At 44.0% G+C, this 17,728-nt stretch overlaps 2 protein-coding genes across 4 annotated transcripts; both read right to left on the reverse strand.

Moving 5' to 3' along the window:
* Positions 1–404: 404 nt before the first annotated feature.
* rpgrip1l (RPGRIP1 like) lies at positions 405–7,634 on the reverse strand. Its single transcript, XM_053884598.1, has 24 exons — positions 7,088–7,634; positions 6,247–6,355; positions 5,937–6,081; positions 5,562–5,875; positions 5,401–5,500; positions 4,812–4,955; positions 4,508–4,613; positions 4,188–4,334; positions 4,050–4,123; positions 3,827–3,966; positions 3,620–3,723; positions 3,505–3,555; positions 3,266–3,442; positions 3,063–3,180; positions 2,562–2,993; positions 2,363–2,502; positions 1,969–2,293; positions 1,647–1,906; positions 1,380–1,587; positions 1,231–1,313; positions 980–1,166; positions 818–902; positions 614–750; positions 405–550 (listed from the first exon to the last, which is right to left on the reverse strand). The coding sequence occupies exons 2-24, from the start codon at positions 6,347–6,349 to the stop codon at positions 429–431; spliced, it is 3,702 nt and encodes a 1,233-aa protein (XP_053740573.1). The 5' UTR covers positions 6,350–6,355; positions 7,088–7,634; the 3' UTR covers positions 405–428.
* A 56-nt stretch (positions 7,635–7,690) lies between these two features.
* Positions 7,691–17,416, reverse strand: LOC128770322 (cortactin-binding protein 2). 3 transcript variants are annotated; one of them, XM_053884605.1, is made up of 10 exons: positions 17,224–17,412; positions 16,532–16,763; positions 16,237–16,370; positions 15,709–15,933; positions 15,202–15,246; positions 14,302–14,424; positions 10,200–10,286; positions 8,210–8,282; positions 8,047–8,139; positions 7,691–7,980 (listed from the first exon to the last, which is right to left on the reverse strand). In XM_053884605.1, exons 2-10 carry the CDS (start codon positions 16,755–16,757, stop codon positions 7,847–7,849), a joined length of 1,140 nt encoding a protein of 379 aa, XP_053740580.1. In that variant the 5' UTR covers positions 16,758–16,763; positions 17,224–17,412; the 3' UTR covers positions 7,691–7,846. The 3 variants fall into 3 exon arrangements, 2 of the variants coding, with proteins under 2 accessions (XP_053740580.1, XP_053740581.1); XM_053884606.1 differs by having other exon boundaries at positions 15,763–15,933; positions 17,224–17,411; XR_008416498.1 differs by lacking the exon at positions 7,691–7,980 and having other exon boundaries at positions 8,088–8,139; positions 9,992–10,286; positions 17,224–17,416.
* Positions 17,417–17,728: the final 312 nt, after the last annotated feature.

Raw genomic sequence — 17,728 nt, forward strand, 5'->3', positions numbered from 1 at the left:
AAAGAGAGAAGAGTAATTTCCATCAGAGGGCGCTCTGTACTCAGTGTTGCTGGGGATTGAAGCGCTTGTAATTCTGAACGGCGTCACCATGGCACTACATACCGAGTTTTGCGAGTGAGCAGGAAGATCATGGCCTTTACGAGTGCATGTAATGGTCTTCAGAAAAACAAGAATATATACAATGGCAATTTAAAAACACATGTTTGAGTAAAAAAAATGTGCAAGAAACAGTTCTGCATTGTCATATACACAACAGATAATATTCCAGATCGTCATCTACAGCCACTATCATCCACCACTCACTCTAACATCAAGCCAGGACAGTATTTTACTGAGAAACAGAGGCAGAAATGACCAGTTTCCTTGTGTTTTTTTCTACAACATGATAGTCCACAGTGTCACACGACTTGGTTAGTGGGAGTGGGACATCAAGGCGAGTCTATCAGTGCGTCTTTGACTGGTGCCTTCAGGATATCCTGTAGAGCCTCCAGAGCTCTAAAGGAGACGGTGAGGGTCCCGATTTGCTCCCGAGGGTTGGCCATGGCCACCACTGAAACACACACAGCTCATTAGACCGAGTTGACACACACTGACAGACACACCAACTCATCACCATTGAGGTTGGTCTCAATCAGGTCCTCTTGTCTGTCAATCACGTCGGCTATCCTCAGGTGAGCTGTGCCCACTTCTTCGCAATCCCGCACTTGCTCCTCCTCCTCGGGAGGCTCACTGACCACGGTGAAGTGGATGCTGAAAACAAAAGAGCAGCTGTGGACACGACACACCGAGGCAAACGCATCTCCTCACACACACACACCTCTCCATCTGTGGGTTCTGCCCCTGAAGGATGTCGCGCAGCAACTTACGCCGATTCTGGTGGTTCGCCTGGTCCACAGCAATTACTGAGAGACACAAACAGTTGAAAGAACACAAGTGTCTTAGGCGGTTTCTCCAAGAGACGGACTGATGTAGTTCTGACCTCTGCTATAGTTGTAGCTGGCACATCGTCCAGGTTGAGGTTTTGGCAGGGACAGAGGGGTCTCCTGAGCACGCAAGTCCAAGAACGAGTACTCTACGAAGAGTCGCACCACACTGTCGTCCAGAGCCACTGTTGAGTCAGGCCTCAAACTCAGAGACACCACCTCTACACAGACCTGATCTGACCCCTGCGCCAGAAAAAATGGTCAGGCAAAAGCAGCAAGTTCCAAATGTCGACGTGACTCCGCCCACCTTACGCCGCTCATGTGTCCTGTGTATGATGCAGTCGTCACTGTCCGTCAGAATCGGGTCGCTGGCGGCACATTTAGCCACTTCTGATCACAAATAAAGAAGAGGTCAGTTTAAAGCGCCACAGAAAGTTCAGCGTGAATCCTACTCACTTTCAGTCACGTCCGTGTCCACGGAGAAATCTGACTCTTCTGAGCAGGATGGGGACAGCAGCTGACCCTCAGAGACCCTTGACTCCAACTCCTCGTGGTCTTCCTCTGCACCCCGGATGACCTCGAACTGAACCTTCTTCTCAGTTGACTCCACAAAAGTGACTTTTCTGCTGAATGTTGCATCATCCGCACGCAGCTTTGCAGCCGCCTGTGGAAACCCACGGGTCAGGATCAGCAGTAAGATGCAGTCGTGGGTCTTAATACAACCTGTAGGTATTGTGGCTCCTCCCTCAGGGCTTGTGTCTCCCTTGCTGATGTCCCAGACATTGGCTCTTGTTCTGGGTTCAAAGTTGGGTGCCCACTGGCAGTTGGCTCCTCCTTCACAGCTGCTTCCTCCCTCTGTGTCACCACTGGCAGAGATCTGGTCAGTCTGACACTTGTTGAGGAAACATACAGAAACTTCCAGCTGATTGACAGCTCTAGATGTCCAGTTGGCAGTCCGTTTGGGTCGCTGAGCTCATGCACACCTGTAGAACCAGAAGAGAGGAGCTCCAGAGTTCGCGACTTCTGCAGATGATCCTTTTCTCACCTGAGATCGATTGGTTCTGGAGCAGCGGCAGCAGAGACACCTGGGCCTTCCCCAGGTAGCGGTCCGTCTGCTCCTCCTTGTAGTCAAAGACGTAAAAACACATGAAGTCAGACTTAAGGTAGGCCTCCAGGTTTGAGTCCATGAGGACGGGGTACGTCTGCTGGTCGTGGAAGTGGGGGTGAGAGCAATCGTGGACGGTGGCAGTAGGCTGATCAGGGAACTGGAAGAATTTGTAGACCACATAGGGACTCGGTGGGAGCAAGGTTCTGGACTGAAGACCGGTGCAGGATTCCACAGAAACCAGGAGATGGTTCCACTTTCCACCCTGGAGAACACAGAGATTAGAAAAGACCAACCATGAGGATTTTTAAAAGACATGAGAATTGATGTTCACCTGTCTCTCGGAGTCTCCGGTACTTATGTAGCTCTCCGCTGCCACCCTCTGTTGATACTGGCGGAAAGCCTCCATAATTGGAACCCTCAGTCTGAACCAGTAGTCCAGGGAACCATAGGTCTGAAGTTCCTCCCTAACAGCTGTTGAGAAATACGTTATCAAGCAGGGAGTGAGAAATCGACAGTAAAGCCTCACCCACCGATGAGAGGGACCCTGCCGTGGACTTGCCCCTCCTGGCTGAGAAGTTGATGCATGGGCAGGGTTGCGGTTGCGAAGGTCCTCCAGCTCAGCCCTAGGGCCTGGTGCATCTCCACATTGACAGCCAGGCCCTGAAGGTAATCCAAGAAGCGCTGGTCCGCATCCACCACGTATCGGGAAGTGAAGCCGTACTGTGGGGCGGGGCCTGTGGCCACTGGGGTGGAATGAAGCTCGAACAGGTAGAAAGAGTATGTGCAGAAGGTGGAGGGCTCATCGTCACCCAGGGCTTTCAGAGCATCTGCGTTCAAAGTGGCGCTCACAATCTGCAGCTCCAGAAGATCCTCCCCACGTTCCAAAATCACAGATTCCTCCAGGTCCTGGTCCGGTTTGAGGGCCAGTGCTCGTGTACTGTAGGCCACGTCTCTCAGTTGACCTGGTGGGAAATCACCATAAACAACATGAATTAGGAACAGTTGGGAGATCAGGATCTTTCCTTGCTGACCTTCCAGTTTCTTGATTCTAGCCTCCCTGGAGTCCAACAGTTGACCCTGGTGTTCCAGCTTCTTCTTGAACTCCAGTTTGTCACTCTCCATCTTCTGCAAGACGGCCTGTAGCTCCGCCTATGACAGAACAACCGGTTTCATTTCGTGCCGTTTCCACTGGAGAGGAAGGAATTGGATGTGGGCGGGGATACTGTGGGCTCACCTTGTAGTCCTGGGTTATCTGGTTTTCCACCCTCAGAAGGCTCCGAGTCTTCTCAAGCTCCTGGATAGTGTCGCTGTGAGCTGCTCGCAACTCTCTCACCGTCTCCTCCAAGCTGCTTCTGTCACCTTGCTCTGAATCCTTCAGGAACTGCAGCGTCCCCTGCTGCGAACGATGTCTCTGGAGGAACACAAGGCCGTCACACAACGGGAGGTCCATGATGTGTGTGCACGAATAACTACCTGGACGTGCAGCAGGGCTTCGGTGAGCGCAGTCGGGTCCTGGTTGACGTCCTGTAAGAGTTGCCATCATCAGCCCAGAGTCTGTTTACATGTGTTTATGAGCGTGTGAACTCACAGTGAAGATCTTCAGCTGCTCTCTGAGCTCCTCAACTTGCTGTGTTAGTTTCAAACTTTGAATATGAAGTCTCTGGTTCTCCTCCATCAACTTTTCATTTTTGTCTGAAATTGGTATAGATGAAGTCCGGCCCTTATTTACATGTAAGTGGACAGTAGGCTCTGCCCACAGGACAAAAAAAATGATGCATGCTTGAGGCACAGTTACCAGTCTCAGACTTCACGCGGTCCAAGATGTGGTTCTTATCAAGCAGGTCATTCTTAAGTGCCGTCTCTAATTGACAAATTTGGATCTTCAGCTGCTGCTCTTGAGCATGCCACTTCTGCTGCTGAGAGACATCAAACACACTGACAAGGACATGAGCGTTAGCAGGACGGACCATCCGACACTGGAGTCGAAACAAATTTCTGTGTACAGTGAGAGCAAATACCTGTTCATCAGCGTCTCGTTGTTCTCCTTGAGCAGGTTATTCTCCTGTTCCAGCTCTTTGATTCGTTCTTTCAGCTTGATATTAAAAAAAGAAACGATTACTGATCAGTGTGCACAGATACATGATCGGTGAGATCACCTGCTCCACATGGCTTTTGGTGATGTCGGATCGCTCCAGATTCTTTTGCAGATCCAGATTCTTCATCCGTTCATCTTTCAAACGACTGGAAAGTTCATCCACCTTCTTCATCGCGGCCTCGTGACTCACCTTAAGTGAACTCTGACTCTAGAAGAAGCATGACAGCACCTTGTTTCTCCTTTGTGTGGATGAGTTACCCAACTTTGTCAAGGATTACTAGACTAGAATACATATTACTTTTCTAAGTCATATGATATGAAGAGACGACAGTGATATAATGAGAGGCCTTTACATAACAAATGGAGTGAAAAATGTCTCACCTCCTGCAGATGGATGAAGCGGGTTTCCAGCTCTGTGACGGTATTGGACCTCTCTGCTAACTGCTGCTGTAGTTTGATCACTGACATGTTGGTGTTGACATGGGATCTGAGGTGGACACACATACTGCTGATGCTCTTGGAAGGAAAATGATGTTTTATTTTGTCCATTCATGTACATGCTATTTGCAACATGCATGCCTTTATTTTCTTTACCCAACTTCAAATTATAATTTTTAAACATTGCAGTTGCAAGGTCCATGACTCATGATCCCTGGGCTCTGTGTACATGATGGAGAACAAGTACCTGAGCTTGGACGTCTGTTGCTGACGTGCCTGCAGAAGATTCTCCTGAAACTCTTCCTCCTTTTTCTTCATTTGCTGCTGCAGGAGCAACGTGTTGTTCTCCATCTCCTCTATTTGGCCTGTCTGGGACTCTATCACGTTTTCACTGTAAAGAGGAAACCAATCATCACACTTCAACAGTCTAGGTAGCACATCTGGACATGGGTCAGCTCCATGTGTAACTTAGGTCAGTGATTCTTAACCGTAGGGCCAGGGCCCATGGTTGGGCAGTGAGCGCCCCTTAGAGGGCGGTTTTCTTGTTTTATGCGATCGGGCGAGACGCTCGGTTTTAATACATCAGCCACGTATGGTGGCAGTAGTGAGTCACTGAATTGACTTGACCGCTGCAAATCTGTGACAGTTACCAACTATGGAGAACTTCTTGAAAAGAAAAAATGATAAAGAAAGTAAAAACTGTGAATGAAATCAAGAGTAATGAATCAGTGGGCCCCGGGCCCATTTGTTCCAGTTCACGGCCCCGAAATAAAAAAGGTTAAGAACCCCTGCCTTAGATGACGTTTGGTAACTTAATTTTAAATTGAGGTACTCACAGGTTGCGGATCTCAGCTCGGGCTTCCTCAAGCAAACTGTGACCGTATCGGGGCAGCAGACCAGGGGTAGCTCGGCGAGCCCCGTCCAGACTCCGGGCACCTGAATGGATATTAAATAGCGATGTCATACTCAAAATATATACGAAAAGCAGCTGACATACTTCTGGGGCGGGACTGCCATGGAGATGAGGTATCATCCCGCAACTTCTTCATGCCGGAGTTGACGCGTGAGGAAACGTGTTCATACGGCGTCTGCCTCTTGCTTGGGGAGCTTAGCAGCTGTTGCTGGGCCACTTGGAGGCGCTGTTTTAGCCGCTCATTCTCCATCTGCAAATCTCTAACCTTCTCCTGTGCCTCCTCGACCATCTCCCCCATCGCCATGTCTTTTTTCCCTCCAGCAGCAGCGCCAACACCCACTGCTAACTGCTCCATGCGACCACGGTCCTTTACCAATCTCATCAGCTTCGTCCCCAACCTGAACAAGGCAGTAAATAGGTTAGCATCGCTGTATTCACTTGAGAGATTGTTTCTCTCACTTCTTGATCTTGTCATCTCGTTGGTTTACTTGTTGTTTCAACAACAGCGTCTCGTCAACCAGACGCAGGTATCGATCCTCCAAATCGTCCCTCGTCATCCGGGAGGCATCTTGTTTAGCTCGAGTGTTCTGAATATTCAGGAAATCTGAAGAACAAAAGAGCACTGTTGTCAAATCCCCACTCATCTTTTTTTGAGCACTTACACTAAAATGAAGGAAGAATTTCAGATTGGTGTCTCTAACACAGTGTCAGGAAGTGGTAATGTGGGAGCTACCACTCCCAACAGATTGGGTAGCACGAGACATGTCACCTGAAGCTAGCGGGACAGGTAGTCGGTTGGACGGCACCAAACGGGCCATTGGGAAGTCTCTGACAGGTTCATCTGCTGCAGTCTCATCATGTGACATCGACATTCTTTTCTGAGGGAAACAGACTTTCGTAAGAAACATGAAAGTCACTCATTCTGAATGACCGGTGGCTAAAACAATATAAAAATAACTACCACAGCTCAGTTCCCAGAGCCTGCAAATCACTGAATAACAAAATATCTAGATAATCATCACTACACTTGACTTGTTATGTGATAATTTTCATACTTTCTTCTGCAGACATAGCAGGTACCACTTCCTATCCTTGTTGCTTCTGAAGCAAAATTGAGTTAAGACAGTCATATCATGCCAACACTACATGTTGCTAAGGTAGTCACATATCTAAAGGTTGTTTCGCAGCTGTAAGCCAAGAAAACGTCTCCAACATAAATAGTGATAAATTAAACTTAAAATAAACTTTTTTTTATGTGAAAGGAATATTGTTTCGACTAACAGATTCTCGTCTTGACCATATAAAACTTCATACTTTCATTCATGTGACACTGAGCTAAGAATGGGGCAAACAGCTACAATATATATTAACATTCGTATGGTGTATTTCATATTTAAAGTGGAATACAGGATCCAAAGAATGACAGCTTGAAAGCTGGAAGACAGGCGACGTTTTTCGTCACAACCTTAGCATCGTAGCTAGCCTGTAAGTGGAGCTAGCATGCTAACTTATCTGCTGTGAAAACAGATGGCAGCAATGGCGCGTCTGTAACAGTACACTCCCAACGCATAACTGATAGCATAAAGTATATATTTTAAACAATACCGTACCGTTTAAGGGTACTTTTGGATTGGAGTCCTCGTTGCTACAGAAAACATACTCCGTCGTTAAGATTACAGTGAGCATGCGCATAACAGTGGCATCCCGGGAAATGTAGTTTTTTTATGCGGATAGCGGACTATCATTGGTAAATTGAGAAGTAAATATATTTTATTCTCGTATTCAATCACAGATAAATAGAATAGCAACTGACCTAGACTTGGGGGCCGTAGCGTAAAATGAGTTTCCTAAATTTCGAGGCTTTTGATGACATCACCTCAACGTGAATTGTTTTTAAAAGCCAGGAATAATGTGCTCGTGGAGAAATGTTTGATTTAGCCTCCAGAGGATCCATGTGGAGGGAAAAAAAGAAACGAAATGGGACGCTAATGAAAGTGGAAACATCTCCGTGGAATCAAACTCGAAAGAAGGTCGCTGCTCAGAGACAAGTGGTGTTTACATCCTGCCAGAGTTTCCAGTCGTCATCGAGACACCTAAGTGAGGATGACGTCCTGAGAGACCAGCCATGTTTAAGTATATGTTACTTTGTTTAGCTTTGCGACAGAGTATCTGACAAACTCAGACTCATTTGTTCAATTTCCTCCATAGCTTTATATTAATGTCAGTATATACACACAACCACACACAACAGTGTGATGGAATAAATGGAGCAAACAAAGACAACCCATAGATTTTAAATGTATCTTCATTTTTTACATCAGAAAATGATTGACAGCTGAAATGGATGATGATTGACATGTGGCAATGTTTTAAAGATAGAGCTCCAGGCTATGTGACTCAGGTGGGGGCCTGAAGTTCATATTTAGATGTCCGTAACTGCGTGAGCGTGAGAGCAGTGGTGGGAAAACATGGCGCTGTGGCTCTCGTCGTCTTCCAAGTGTCTCTGAAAAACAAGGATACCCAAGGATATTATGAAAGATTATATAATAATTAAAGTAAGTCCACTGACCAGAAGGCAGATGATCGCCAAAGACGTTGGCAGCGCCCTTCCAGTACTGCGCCGCCATCTTGCCATGGTAATCTCGGAGGCTGACTTTAGCGTCTGGTGACACAATCAGACACATGTGGTGAGGCAGCAGCAAGAGAAGATTTGAGGAGAGGTTACATCTTACTGTAGGTGTTGATCAGCGAGTGCACGATGTGTTGGTGACCGTGGATGGCAGCTAGGTGTAGCGGTGTGTAGCCCTACAGACAAAAGATGCTCAGTTATATACTTAACAACGTTTTTTTTGTTCCAACACAAAGATTTCATGAGCGCAACTGTCAGCCATTATCGCTGTTCAGTCCACTGAATGACTGTGATCAGTAAGCTCCTATTGTATGTTACCTCAGCGCACACCGTCATGTGAACGTGGAAAACGTTTCATTGAAATTACGTGACTTAGGGTTCGGACGTGAACGATTCAGAATTGAATCGTAACTCACTAGTCCAGCATGCCGTCACCCGAACACTACACGGGATGGATGTAAACAGACACGGCTGACTGCCACTCTTCACTCTACATCCCGACTCTGTGGAACATATCAGCAGCTACTGTTTTAATTGGCTGTATTAATGAGCCGCTCCGGTCACACACAAAAAGTCCCCACCTTTTCCGTCCGTCAGTCTCCACCCTCGTGAGGAGCTCCGTAACAAAACAACAAGCACACACTAGACTCGGTCAGCCCAGAAACTACTCACGGAACATCAAAATTAAAATGCTGTACTGCTGTATTTTTATCACTATTTTTATGCAGCACTTAACATACTCAACTCTTTTTGCACATAAAGCATATATGGTTGAAGTCTTTTAGGCCAAAAACTGACACTAGTGTTTTACAAGCTAATTTGCAATGGTCCTTATTTTCTGTCATGTTGTTCCAGAACAGACCTGCGCAAAGTCCGTCCCAGGGGCCAAATGCGGCACTTGACTGTATTTATGTGGCCCTCCCAGAGTCACGGCAAAACTCTAAAAGTGATCACGTCAGTGTGTTTCTGACATTTTTGTCTTATTATGATGCAACTGAAACATAACTTTCTCATTTGATAATTTTTCTCAGTCTAGTCTTCCAGTTGGAAGGCTGAGAGCATGCTAACCAGTGCTCTCATCCACAAAACCTTAATACAATCTGTGACCATGTGAGCACCTTCATCTTTTGGATTTTGTGAACAACTCCTAAAGCTTTACAGTGAAGATTTTGGGTATTCTGTAGTTACCTCTAGCTCTAGCTAGCTAGCATGGTAAACGCCATCACAAAGCCTGAAAACAGTTCATGCAGAACTTAAAGTAGCATACGTTAACAAAGTGAAGTCAAATGAAGTTTTTAATGTAGTGATATTAACATCTCCTGAATGGCACTTGAAACGTAAAGCTGTTAAAGACTGACTCTTTCTTTGTATTTTCTTCAAGCGAAAACTCTTTGCTCAGCGTTTACACTGGTCGCTGTGAAGCTAGGAAGGAAGTCACAACGGTTGCCAATCACACCGCCGCCCTGTCAGCCTCGTCTGGGAATAAACGATGTCGGCAAAAGCTCAAGACGTGGAACGTGACAGTTGAGGACTGGGGACGCGTTTGCCGTCGCGGCTTGTTAAGGCAACATGCTTGTAGTTGACAGGACAACACGTTAACTCTTGTCAGAGCCACGAGTTCAGACGAGAGGCGCCGATGTTTGATCAGGCGCCGGCTGCTGCGGTGTTCTGTCACACTAGACACACTCGTTAGCGTTAGAAATAAACGACTGAAGATGAAATCATCATCTCAGCTGCTCTTGAACGTCTTGACAAGCATCTGCGAAACACTGCGGAGCATCGTGAGTAACGAGAGGCCCGAGAAAGTCCCTCAAAGCTGTCGGGCTGAAGACCACCTGAACAGTTTTTTGCACTTGGAGAAATCAAAACCCTGTTAAATACTTACCCCCTGAGTGGAAGTGCATGATGGGAATTGCAGCAGAAGAGAAAGACAGAAGTGATTTCACAAGTGTTGCCACCAATCAAGGTCACATTGTAAAACTTACGTGCTGTTTCCATCATGGCAGTTCACAATGAAGGACGAAGGATTGATGTTAGCGGAGCAACAAATAATTGTGTCTCACACACACAAAGCAAGACGAGAGGAAACTCACGGATCGGATGTTGACATCAGCTCCGGACTGAAGCATCATGTCGACTAGATCCTGGCGACCATGTTTTGCTGCCCAGTGAAGGGCTGTCTGAAACACACAAACACAGGGAGGCTGGGGAGGGCTTCTGTTTAAAAGGAATTCATTTCAAGCCAGACTTCACTTGAAGCCTCAATGGTTTGTGTTTAAAATAAAATAAAATAAAATAAAATGTCATTAAGGTAATGGAACAATGCATAATAATAATCATATTTTATTATAACATTATTATCTATAATAATATATATGTCTAATAATAAGTACAATAACCTTTATTTTCTTAGATTATTTAAATCAGTAATTAGCCACGACATTCTCTGTGCTCGCGAACTTGACAATTGCGTGTTAACCAAAGCAACTGTGTTTAGAGAGAACCTGGTACGGCTTCCAAAAATATATAATAATGCCAGCTAACACTTGCCCTAGGTAGCTGGGATAGACTCCAGCCTGCCTTACTATGGCTATTTATTTATTATCCTGTTTTATTGCTACACGTGATGCAAGCACAATAAACTCACATATACTTACATACTAAAAGAGTCCAGGAGGAGCAGACAAAGACAAGAGAAGCAAAATAGAAACTAACATTAGTATGGATACTATGCAGCAGAGACTATTGGTGTTAACTATCCATGCAGAAACTTCATATCCCACTTTGTCACATCTGTAAATGTAAATGGATGGTCTTCCTCTCATTCTTTTGCCTGGGACTTCCATTTCTAACATTCTAACATTTGTCCAACATGCTCCCTGTCTCTCCTCTGACCGTGCCCAAGCCGTCCAAGTCTGGCTTCCCCAACTCTACTGCCCCTCACTGCTAATTCCATGGCCATCCCAGTCACAAAAAAATCAGTTTGCCACTGTGAATTAACCTTTTCCCGGTGGATAAAATAAATAAATAAAAAAGGATGACAGGCAATGAAAACTCACCCCCTTCAGGTGCAGGGAGATTGAATTGGTCACCAGAGAAAGAAAAGAGAAGAAAAACCTCAATGAAGCAAAGTAAAATGGCACTTTTAAGGTGGTACATTTATAGCGCACAGTCAGGGATTTGTAAATATTTAAACACATCTGCATATTTGTGGAAGATGGGACGGGATAGAACCTGAGTTTTGCATGCTGTAATGCCAACCTGGACATGATTTAATGAAACACAGCAGGAAGTACTGCAAGTTGGTAATTTCCACCGATGACTGATGACATACCTCTATGATACATTCATTTTATTTATTATCAGTTAAAAAATGACAGAACCGATCTGTCGCAACTCACCGTTGACGTCTGTGGCATAATATATGCACAAAAATGTAATAAAAAAATGGGCGGCTTTTCAGTGACGTCACTATACAGATACCATTTGCAACAAGATTTATATTGAACACACAAAAACAAACAGTGAAGCACATTCAGTGCCAGTGAACATGTAATTTACCTTCTCAGATACAGCATGCAAAGTGCTCAAATGAATGTATTGAATGAACTAAAAGGTTAAAAAAATAGCACAACATTGGATATACAGCAGATAAACCTCCAAAATTCTAGGATAAAAAATTAACATGAACAACATTATGGTGTTTTATATTTTGTTATATGACCTTTTTTTGGCTATATGGACTCGCCATGAACAAACATTTTTATTCATATATAAACACCACAAACGGCAACAGTGAGTTGCAACAGATGGGTTTTGCTGTTATTTTTTTCACTGTAAAAAAAAAAAAAAAAATCTGTCATTGGTGTAAACAGGAGCAAAGGGCTGTTTAGCTTAGCTTGTAGCATAGCACAAATGGAAAGTAGCGAAGCATATCTGGACTTCATAGTAATGGAGCAAGAATACTCAACACTGTTTGGTGGTAAATTGCAAAAACAACAATCAAACTATGACAGAATTTCTGTCGTGAAATTGCACAAACATCAACACACAGCAAGTTAGCATTGCTAACAGTAGCAGTGAAGGCCTCCCAACAGATGTGGCTCACTCCTCACCAAAGGCTACAGTCATTACCAAGATGCTTGAACCCAAGCGCCTAATGCTGTTAGAGGCTTCCCAGTGCAGTGGTTCTGTATTAATGCAGCTTAGTCGGAGCAAACATCTATGTCAGGACTTGCGGGTCACTCAAGAGGTTTAGCATCCGTATTACACTGTTTTAGGGAGGAGAAGATGCTTATGTGATTATTCCTAATCAGTTTCTGATCCGAACTAACAGGATCTCTGGCTTCCTGCAGGCGAGGTGCTCCGCGCTCCGTCCATTTCATTCATTACAAGAAGAAGATAAGAAGATTACAAACTTGTTTACTACCTGTCCGATTTTTTAATGTCCTTAGGCAAATTGTTGAGCCGGGGTGCCAGCTTTCTGTGGACTTGAGGTAGCTCCCCATGGCTAATAGCGAATAAGCCGCGTGGATGCTCACAACACAGATGCCGTCAAATAAATGGGCTTGACCTGCCAAGTGTTTCCGGCTTTTTCCAAAGCGTCCGGCTTCATCTAGGTCACAAGCGGATGATTCAAGTTACTTGAATAGAAGTACAATAAGTTGGAGAAGCCTTGTTTGCAGTGCAAAGATTAGACGCTAGTTTTAGCCTGAGTTCTATTTAGGCACGCTTTTCCTTGATCACATTGTTTTTCAGATGAGTTGCCATAATAGATGTTTTTGTGTTTAAGTTTTTTACTCTATATACTGAGATTTGTCCACAGTTGTACGCCACTACTTTAAGTGCAAACCTGTCTTTGATCTGATACAGAAAGTGGGCAGCCCCTCCCATCCTGATTCAAGCTCCCATGGTGGTGCTTCGGTGCGGCAACTTACCGTGATGAAGTCCTGGCAAGTTAGTGGAGCAAAGAAAAAGGTAAAATACAAAGCGTTACACTGTTGAAACAAACACCAGACAGTCTGAAGTTAGCAGTTACAGTATATTTGTGTACGATCTACGAGCGGAAAGCCATCTGCTTTCTTGCAGCTCAAGGATATTGAACACAACAAGACCAAGACTTCCCTCTGGCCAAAACACTCCTGCGTTTGTGTTTTGGTTTGCATAGATGTCATCACCTGCATGGGTCTGTCCTGTGGCTTCCTCTGTGTTGGGCACATCTCTAATAACTTATGCAAGCATCCCTGCTGAAAAATGTTTGGCCAGCCATCAAAAAGATGAAAAATAGTCCTATACCTGTCTATTGCCAGACATTTTTTCAGCAAGGATGCTGAGACAAGTTATTCAAGCTGCTGCCTCTGCTGGCTCCTGTTGTTGTAACAGGGTTATAGCCACGACCTCTCCCCGCTGGGGCTTCATAAGAAGCCTAGCTGGCTAGGATGAGACGAGGCTTCCTCAGCGCACCTCACTCCAGTTGAATGTTTTATGATCACTATTAAAACACAATTTTACAGACATCATGTGATGCTGTCCACCTAATGGACTTGTTATTGGAACATTCTCTATTTTGTTACTTCGTTACTCAATTGCGTGTTTTGCCATATGTCATATCTAGATTGGTTGAGTGATACATTTTTAAATATATAAATAACAACAACAACAATAATAATAATAATCATTATTATTATTGTTGTTATTATTATTATTATTGTCATCAAAAGATAGAATTCTGTTACTGTTCTTAAAACCTCTCTGACAATGAATACATCTCTTGACGTTATCATAAATAATAACCACACAGCGCACACCACACCTAGTGGCTAGTACTCTCACCTCACAGCAAGAAGGCTTCAGGATCAACTCCCAGATCCTGCTTTCTGCATGGAATTTGCATGTTCTCCCCATGTGTGCGTGAGGGTTTTCTCCAGGTTTTCCGGTTTCCTCCCACAGTTCAAAAACATGCTACTCAGGTTAACTGATCACTCTGAATATTGCATAGGCGTGAATGTCTATATGAACTGGCGACATGTCCAGGGTGTCCCCTACCAATCGCCCATTGCTGCTGAGATTGGCACCTCTTTACTTTTCAATGAGGGCCTTTCTATTGACCACTAACATGCCATTTGCTTTCCAGAACAACCCGTGCTGCATTGTTTTGTTTGTTGCAGTCTGATAGCTTAAAAGAATAGGTGATACCTTCTTCATAACCAGACTCGGGTCCTGAGTCAGCAGCAAACGCTGGACACTGATGTTTCCCAGAGCAGTGCTCCTCATCCAGTCCTTCTCCAGAGGATCCAGCTGGACTCTGTGGAACAGAGACTGGGAGGGGGACCAAAGGAGAAGCAATGAGATCCTTTTGTGTCATGATACGCAACATTTATTTCCATCTACTACAAAGGTGGGCAATTACATTTCCTAAAGGGCCATATTAGAAACTGTAACTGTTGTGTGGGGCCATCATCAAAAGAAAACTCATCGATGACGGCACAATATCCAAAATATGTACTTAAGTAACAGGACATAATTAACCTAAAAAGATTAAATGTAAATAAGGATATTAAGAAGTATAAAACATTATAAAACATTTATGAAACAGTATGAAACATATTGAAATATTTCACTTTATATGCATTTAATTTGAATATAAATTAACATAACTATGGACCAGACGTTCAAGATAAAAAGGCTATTTCAAAACATATTTTCAATATTCCTTCAGTGTATTTTGAGAAACACAAAGAATCTATATTTATATATTTACTGCTGAAGTGGTGGCGGTCTTGACTAAAAGAGAAAGATCCAAAAAGAAAAAAAAAAAACGGAAAAATTATAACATTTCAGTCATAGTTTTAATCTAATGTCTAAAGGGCCTCACAAATACAGGCATTGGGCCGCACATGGCCCCCGGGCCACACTTTGCCCAGGTCTGATCCACTGTTACAGAAACACTTGCATTTCTATAGTTCTATTGTGTATTCAAATCAAAGTCAAGCACATCTTTGCATATAGGCGTGAGGACCCAAAGGAAGCTTTCTGGAGGATCTTAAGCCACATTCAAACCCCGGGTCAACACACGCACACACAAGAGACGCTGACCGTCAATGATGAAGCTGTGACGCTCCTTGTGTCATCTTCATCACTCTGAAATGAAAAAACAAAGACGTCACAATGCTAGCACACGCTAACACAGAAAACAATGTGAACTCATGTACAAAACAGACAGATATGTGGCAACAAAAAAAGGTCTCGCTCTCAACACAATAACTATCACTCAAATAATAAACAACCTAAGACTTTCCATGAATCCATCTGTTATGATCACAATATTTAAACTCCGCCTCCCAAACAAGAGAGGATCTGAAGACGCTTTTAAGAGCTCTTGAATAGTCCCTGAAGACTCTGCGATAGTGATGAAACCAATTATTGTGTTTACAAGTTAAAAGAGAAGACGACAGGACGAGGTGAAGGTCTCCAAACAACAAAAAAGTGTTTGATCTTCACGAATAAGAACAAAGTATTTTGAAGAAAAGATCTAATCTGGAATGAACTTCCAGAGACTCATGTTGTATGACATCATCTTGACCACTTATGAGTGCTACTGACCACTGCAAAAAACTCTTCTCTGCAGAAGAACGATGGTGGCTCAAGGCCACTCACCCTCCTGCAGGTGGCAGACTCGCCCCCCAGAGACACGCTGTCGCTCCACCCGCCGTCGCCTCCCTCACAGCTGGAGACCATGCTGCTGTCAGCGGAAGTGACCACTGGTCTTGTGGTCTGAAACTCAGCTGGTCCATCCAAGTCTGGTACACATGGTGCTGGTCCCACTGACTGGTGGACACACACACACACACACAAGACACACAAACTTAAGATACCTGTTTGATGATCAGAGCCTCCGATAAGACGATGCGTCTGTCTGGATCTATAAATCTCCTTCGGAGCGTCACATCTTAAGAAAATGAAAGAGGGTGTCCCAAGAGAGCTCATTACCCGACACCATTGTGTTTGCAAGTGATGTCTTGAATATGTGTTTTAGTAAGAAGGAGCAGATTAGCAGTAACTCACACTAACAACTGAGAAAAACCATAAAATTAAACTAAAGATTGTTGGAAAACAAAAACAACATCTTACTTCCACTGCCTTTGTGATCACCAGCGCGGGGACCCCTGCTGGATCACCAGCCACATCTGCCTGGACTTGTCCCTCAAGATCCGCATGTTCTCTGGTGGCTTCCTCCACAGTGGGATCAACTGAGATGTTTGGATCTACATAGAAACATTTTGAATCCAAGACTCACATATTCAGCCTTGTAATGTTCTGTTCATATGTAAGTCACAATCTTTTGCAGGTGTTATCACGTTCATATCAAACCGAAGTTGCTTCAACACATTTTTGAATGAGTTTCACTTCTCATGGTCCAACTCACCACTGTCCTCCAAGCTCTCTAGAGGCTGTTCCAAGAGTTTGTCTTCTCCATCTGAGGAATGTATATTGTCATCACCAGGGAGCTTAAATGATCCATCCAGCTGGATCAGTCCACTGTGGTTCTGAACTCCAGGCGGCCGCTGGTTTTGGTCAACTGGCTTGGTCAACGTTGGGCAGTCTGTTTGGTCGATCGGTGTAGAAGGAGGCTCATGGGAGCCGTGAGACATGACCGACTTTCAAGGAAGAAAATATTGATTTCAATTATGACAAATCACAGTATTTACACATTTGGAATAAAATTAATAGAAATACCATGACTACTATTACTACTACTGACCCAATCCAATCGTACCACAAATAATAATAATTTCCCTACTAACTGGACTGTCTTCACCATCACTGCCAGCAAAAACATGACGCGGTGCCATTCAGTGTTCAACAAGCGATCAGAAAACTTTATTTAGTTTCCTAAATAAAGACTATAAATACCTCACTGTCTCACATATTTAGCTGCAAACCCAGCATGAGTGTGTTTAGCTTCCATGTCAAGGTGCTAACATTCAAATATCCACTCGCTTCCATGCCTGAATTTAGGCTGCAACAGCAACTCAACTGACTTCAGTGCAAACTAGACTAGTTCAAGCTTCCACGCTGACTAACGCCTCGACGACACTCGAGTTTCAGTGTTCTTACCTTCAGGATAAAAACTCTCAGCAAAGGTGTCTTTATTGCGACTCACTTTTGAGTGGTGGCTTCACTTTCACTGCTGCGCTAATTATAACAACTGATCCGATTAGAGAAGCTTAACAAACACACTCAGACGATCCTCATGCCTTCACAGACGTACACACTATCACACACAAGCGTACACCAATGTAAAAATACTAAACAAGATATTTATTTATGGAAGTTCTGTGTTCTTGTTTTTAAAGGACTTTAAAGGACTTTTGCACAATTAAACGCTTCAAATTGTAAATGTGATTCTCCTGTCACAATAATGACCTTTGCAAATGCCTTATAATAAATATGAATCATAAAGATTTGGCAACAGTTTTCTGTTCAAGTGTGCACGACTGCATATATTAAGCCTTTTTGCGTGTGTTAATTTGGTTTGTAGTATTTTTTTCACAACTAAATTATACTCATATTTCAACCTCTTAGCCTGAATATGTTGTGCCACATTTCCGTTGTTTCATTT

The sequence above is a fragment of the Synchiropus splendidus genome, chromosome 14 (assembly GCF_027744825.2).
Source record: "Synchiropus splendidus isolate RoL2022-P1 chromosome 14, RoL_Sspl_1.0, whole genome shotgun sequence".
In the NCBI taxonomy this organism is placed as follows: domain Eukaryota; kingdom Metazoa; phylum Chordata; class Actinopteri; order Syngnathiformes; family Callionymidae; genus Synchiropus; species Synchiropus splendidus.

What these genes read in the sequence shown, in the direction of transcription:
- rpgrip1l (XM_053884598.1), bottom strand. Translation starts at nt 6,349, where the DNA reads ATGTCGATGTCACATGATGAGACTGCAGCAGATGAACCTGTCAGAGAC. An exon ending in TAGAATCAAGAAACTGGAAG is followed by an intron (nt 2,994 to 3,062) that starts GTCAGCAAGGAA and finishes ATTTCCCACCAG; the next exon opens with GTCAACTGAGAGACGTGGCC. An exon ending in CAGCTACAACTATAGCAGAG is followed by an intron (nt 903 to 979) that starts GTCAGAACTACA and finishes TGTGTCTCTCAG; the next exon opens with TAATTGCTGTGGACCAGGCG.
- LOC128770322 (XM_053884605.1), bottom strand. Translation starts at nt 16,757, where the DNA reads ATGTCTCACGGCTCCCATGAGCCTCCTTCTACACCGATCGACCAAACA. An exon ending in GAGAAGAGTTTTTTGCAGTG is followed by an intron (nt 15,247 to 15,708) that starts GTCAGTAGCACT and finishes TTTTCATTTCAG; the next exon opens with AGTGATGAAGATGACACAAG. An exon ending in CTCGCTGATCAACACCTACA is followed by an intron (nt 8,140 to 8,209) that starts GTAAGATGTAAC and finishes TTGTGTCACCAG; the next exon opens with ACGCTAAAGTCAGCCTCCGA.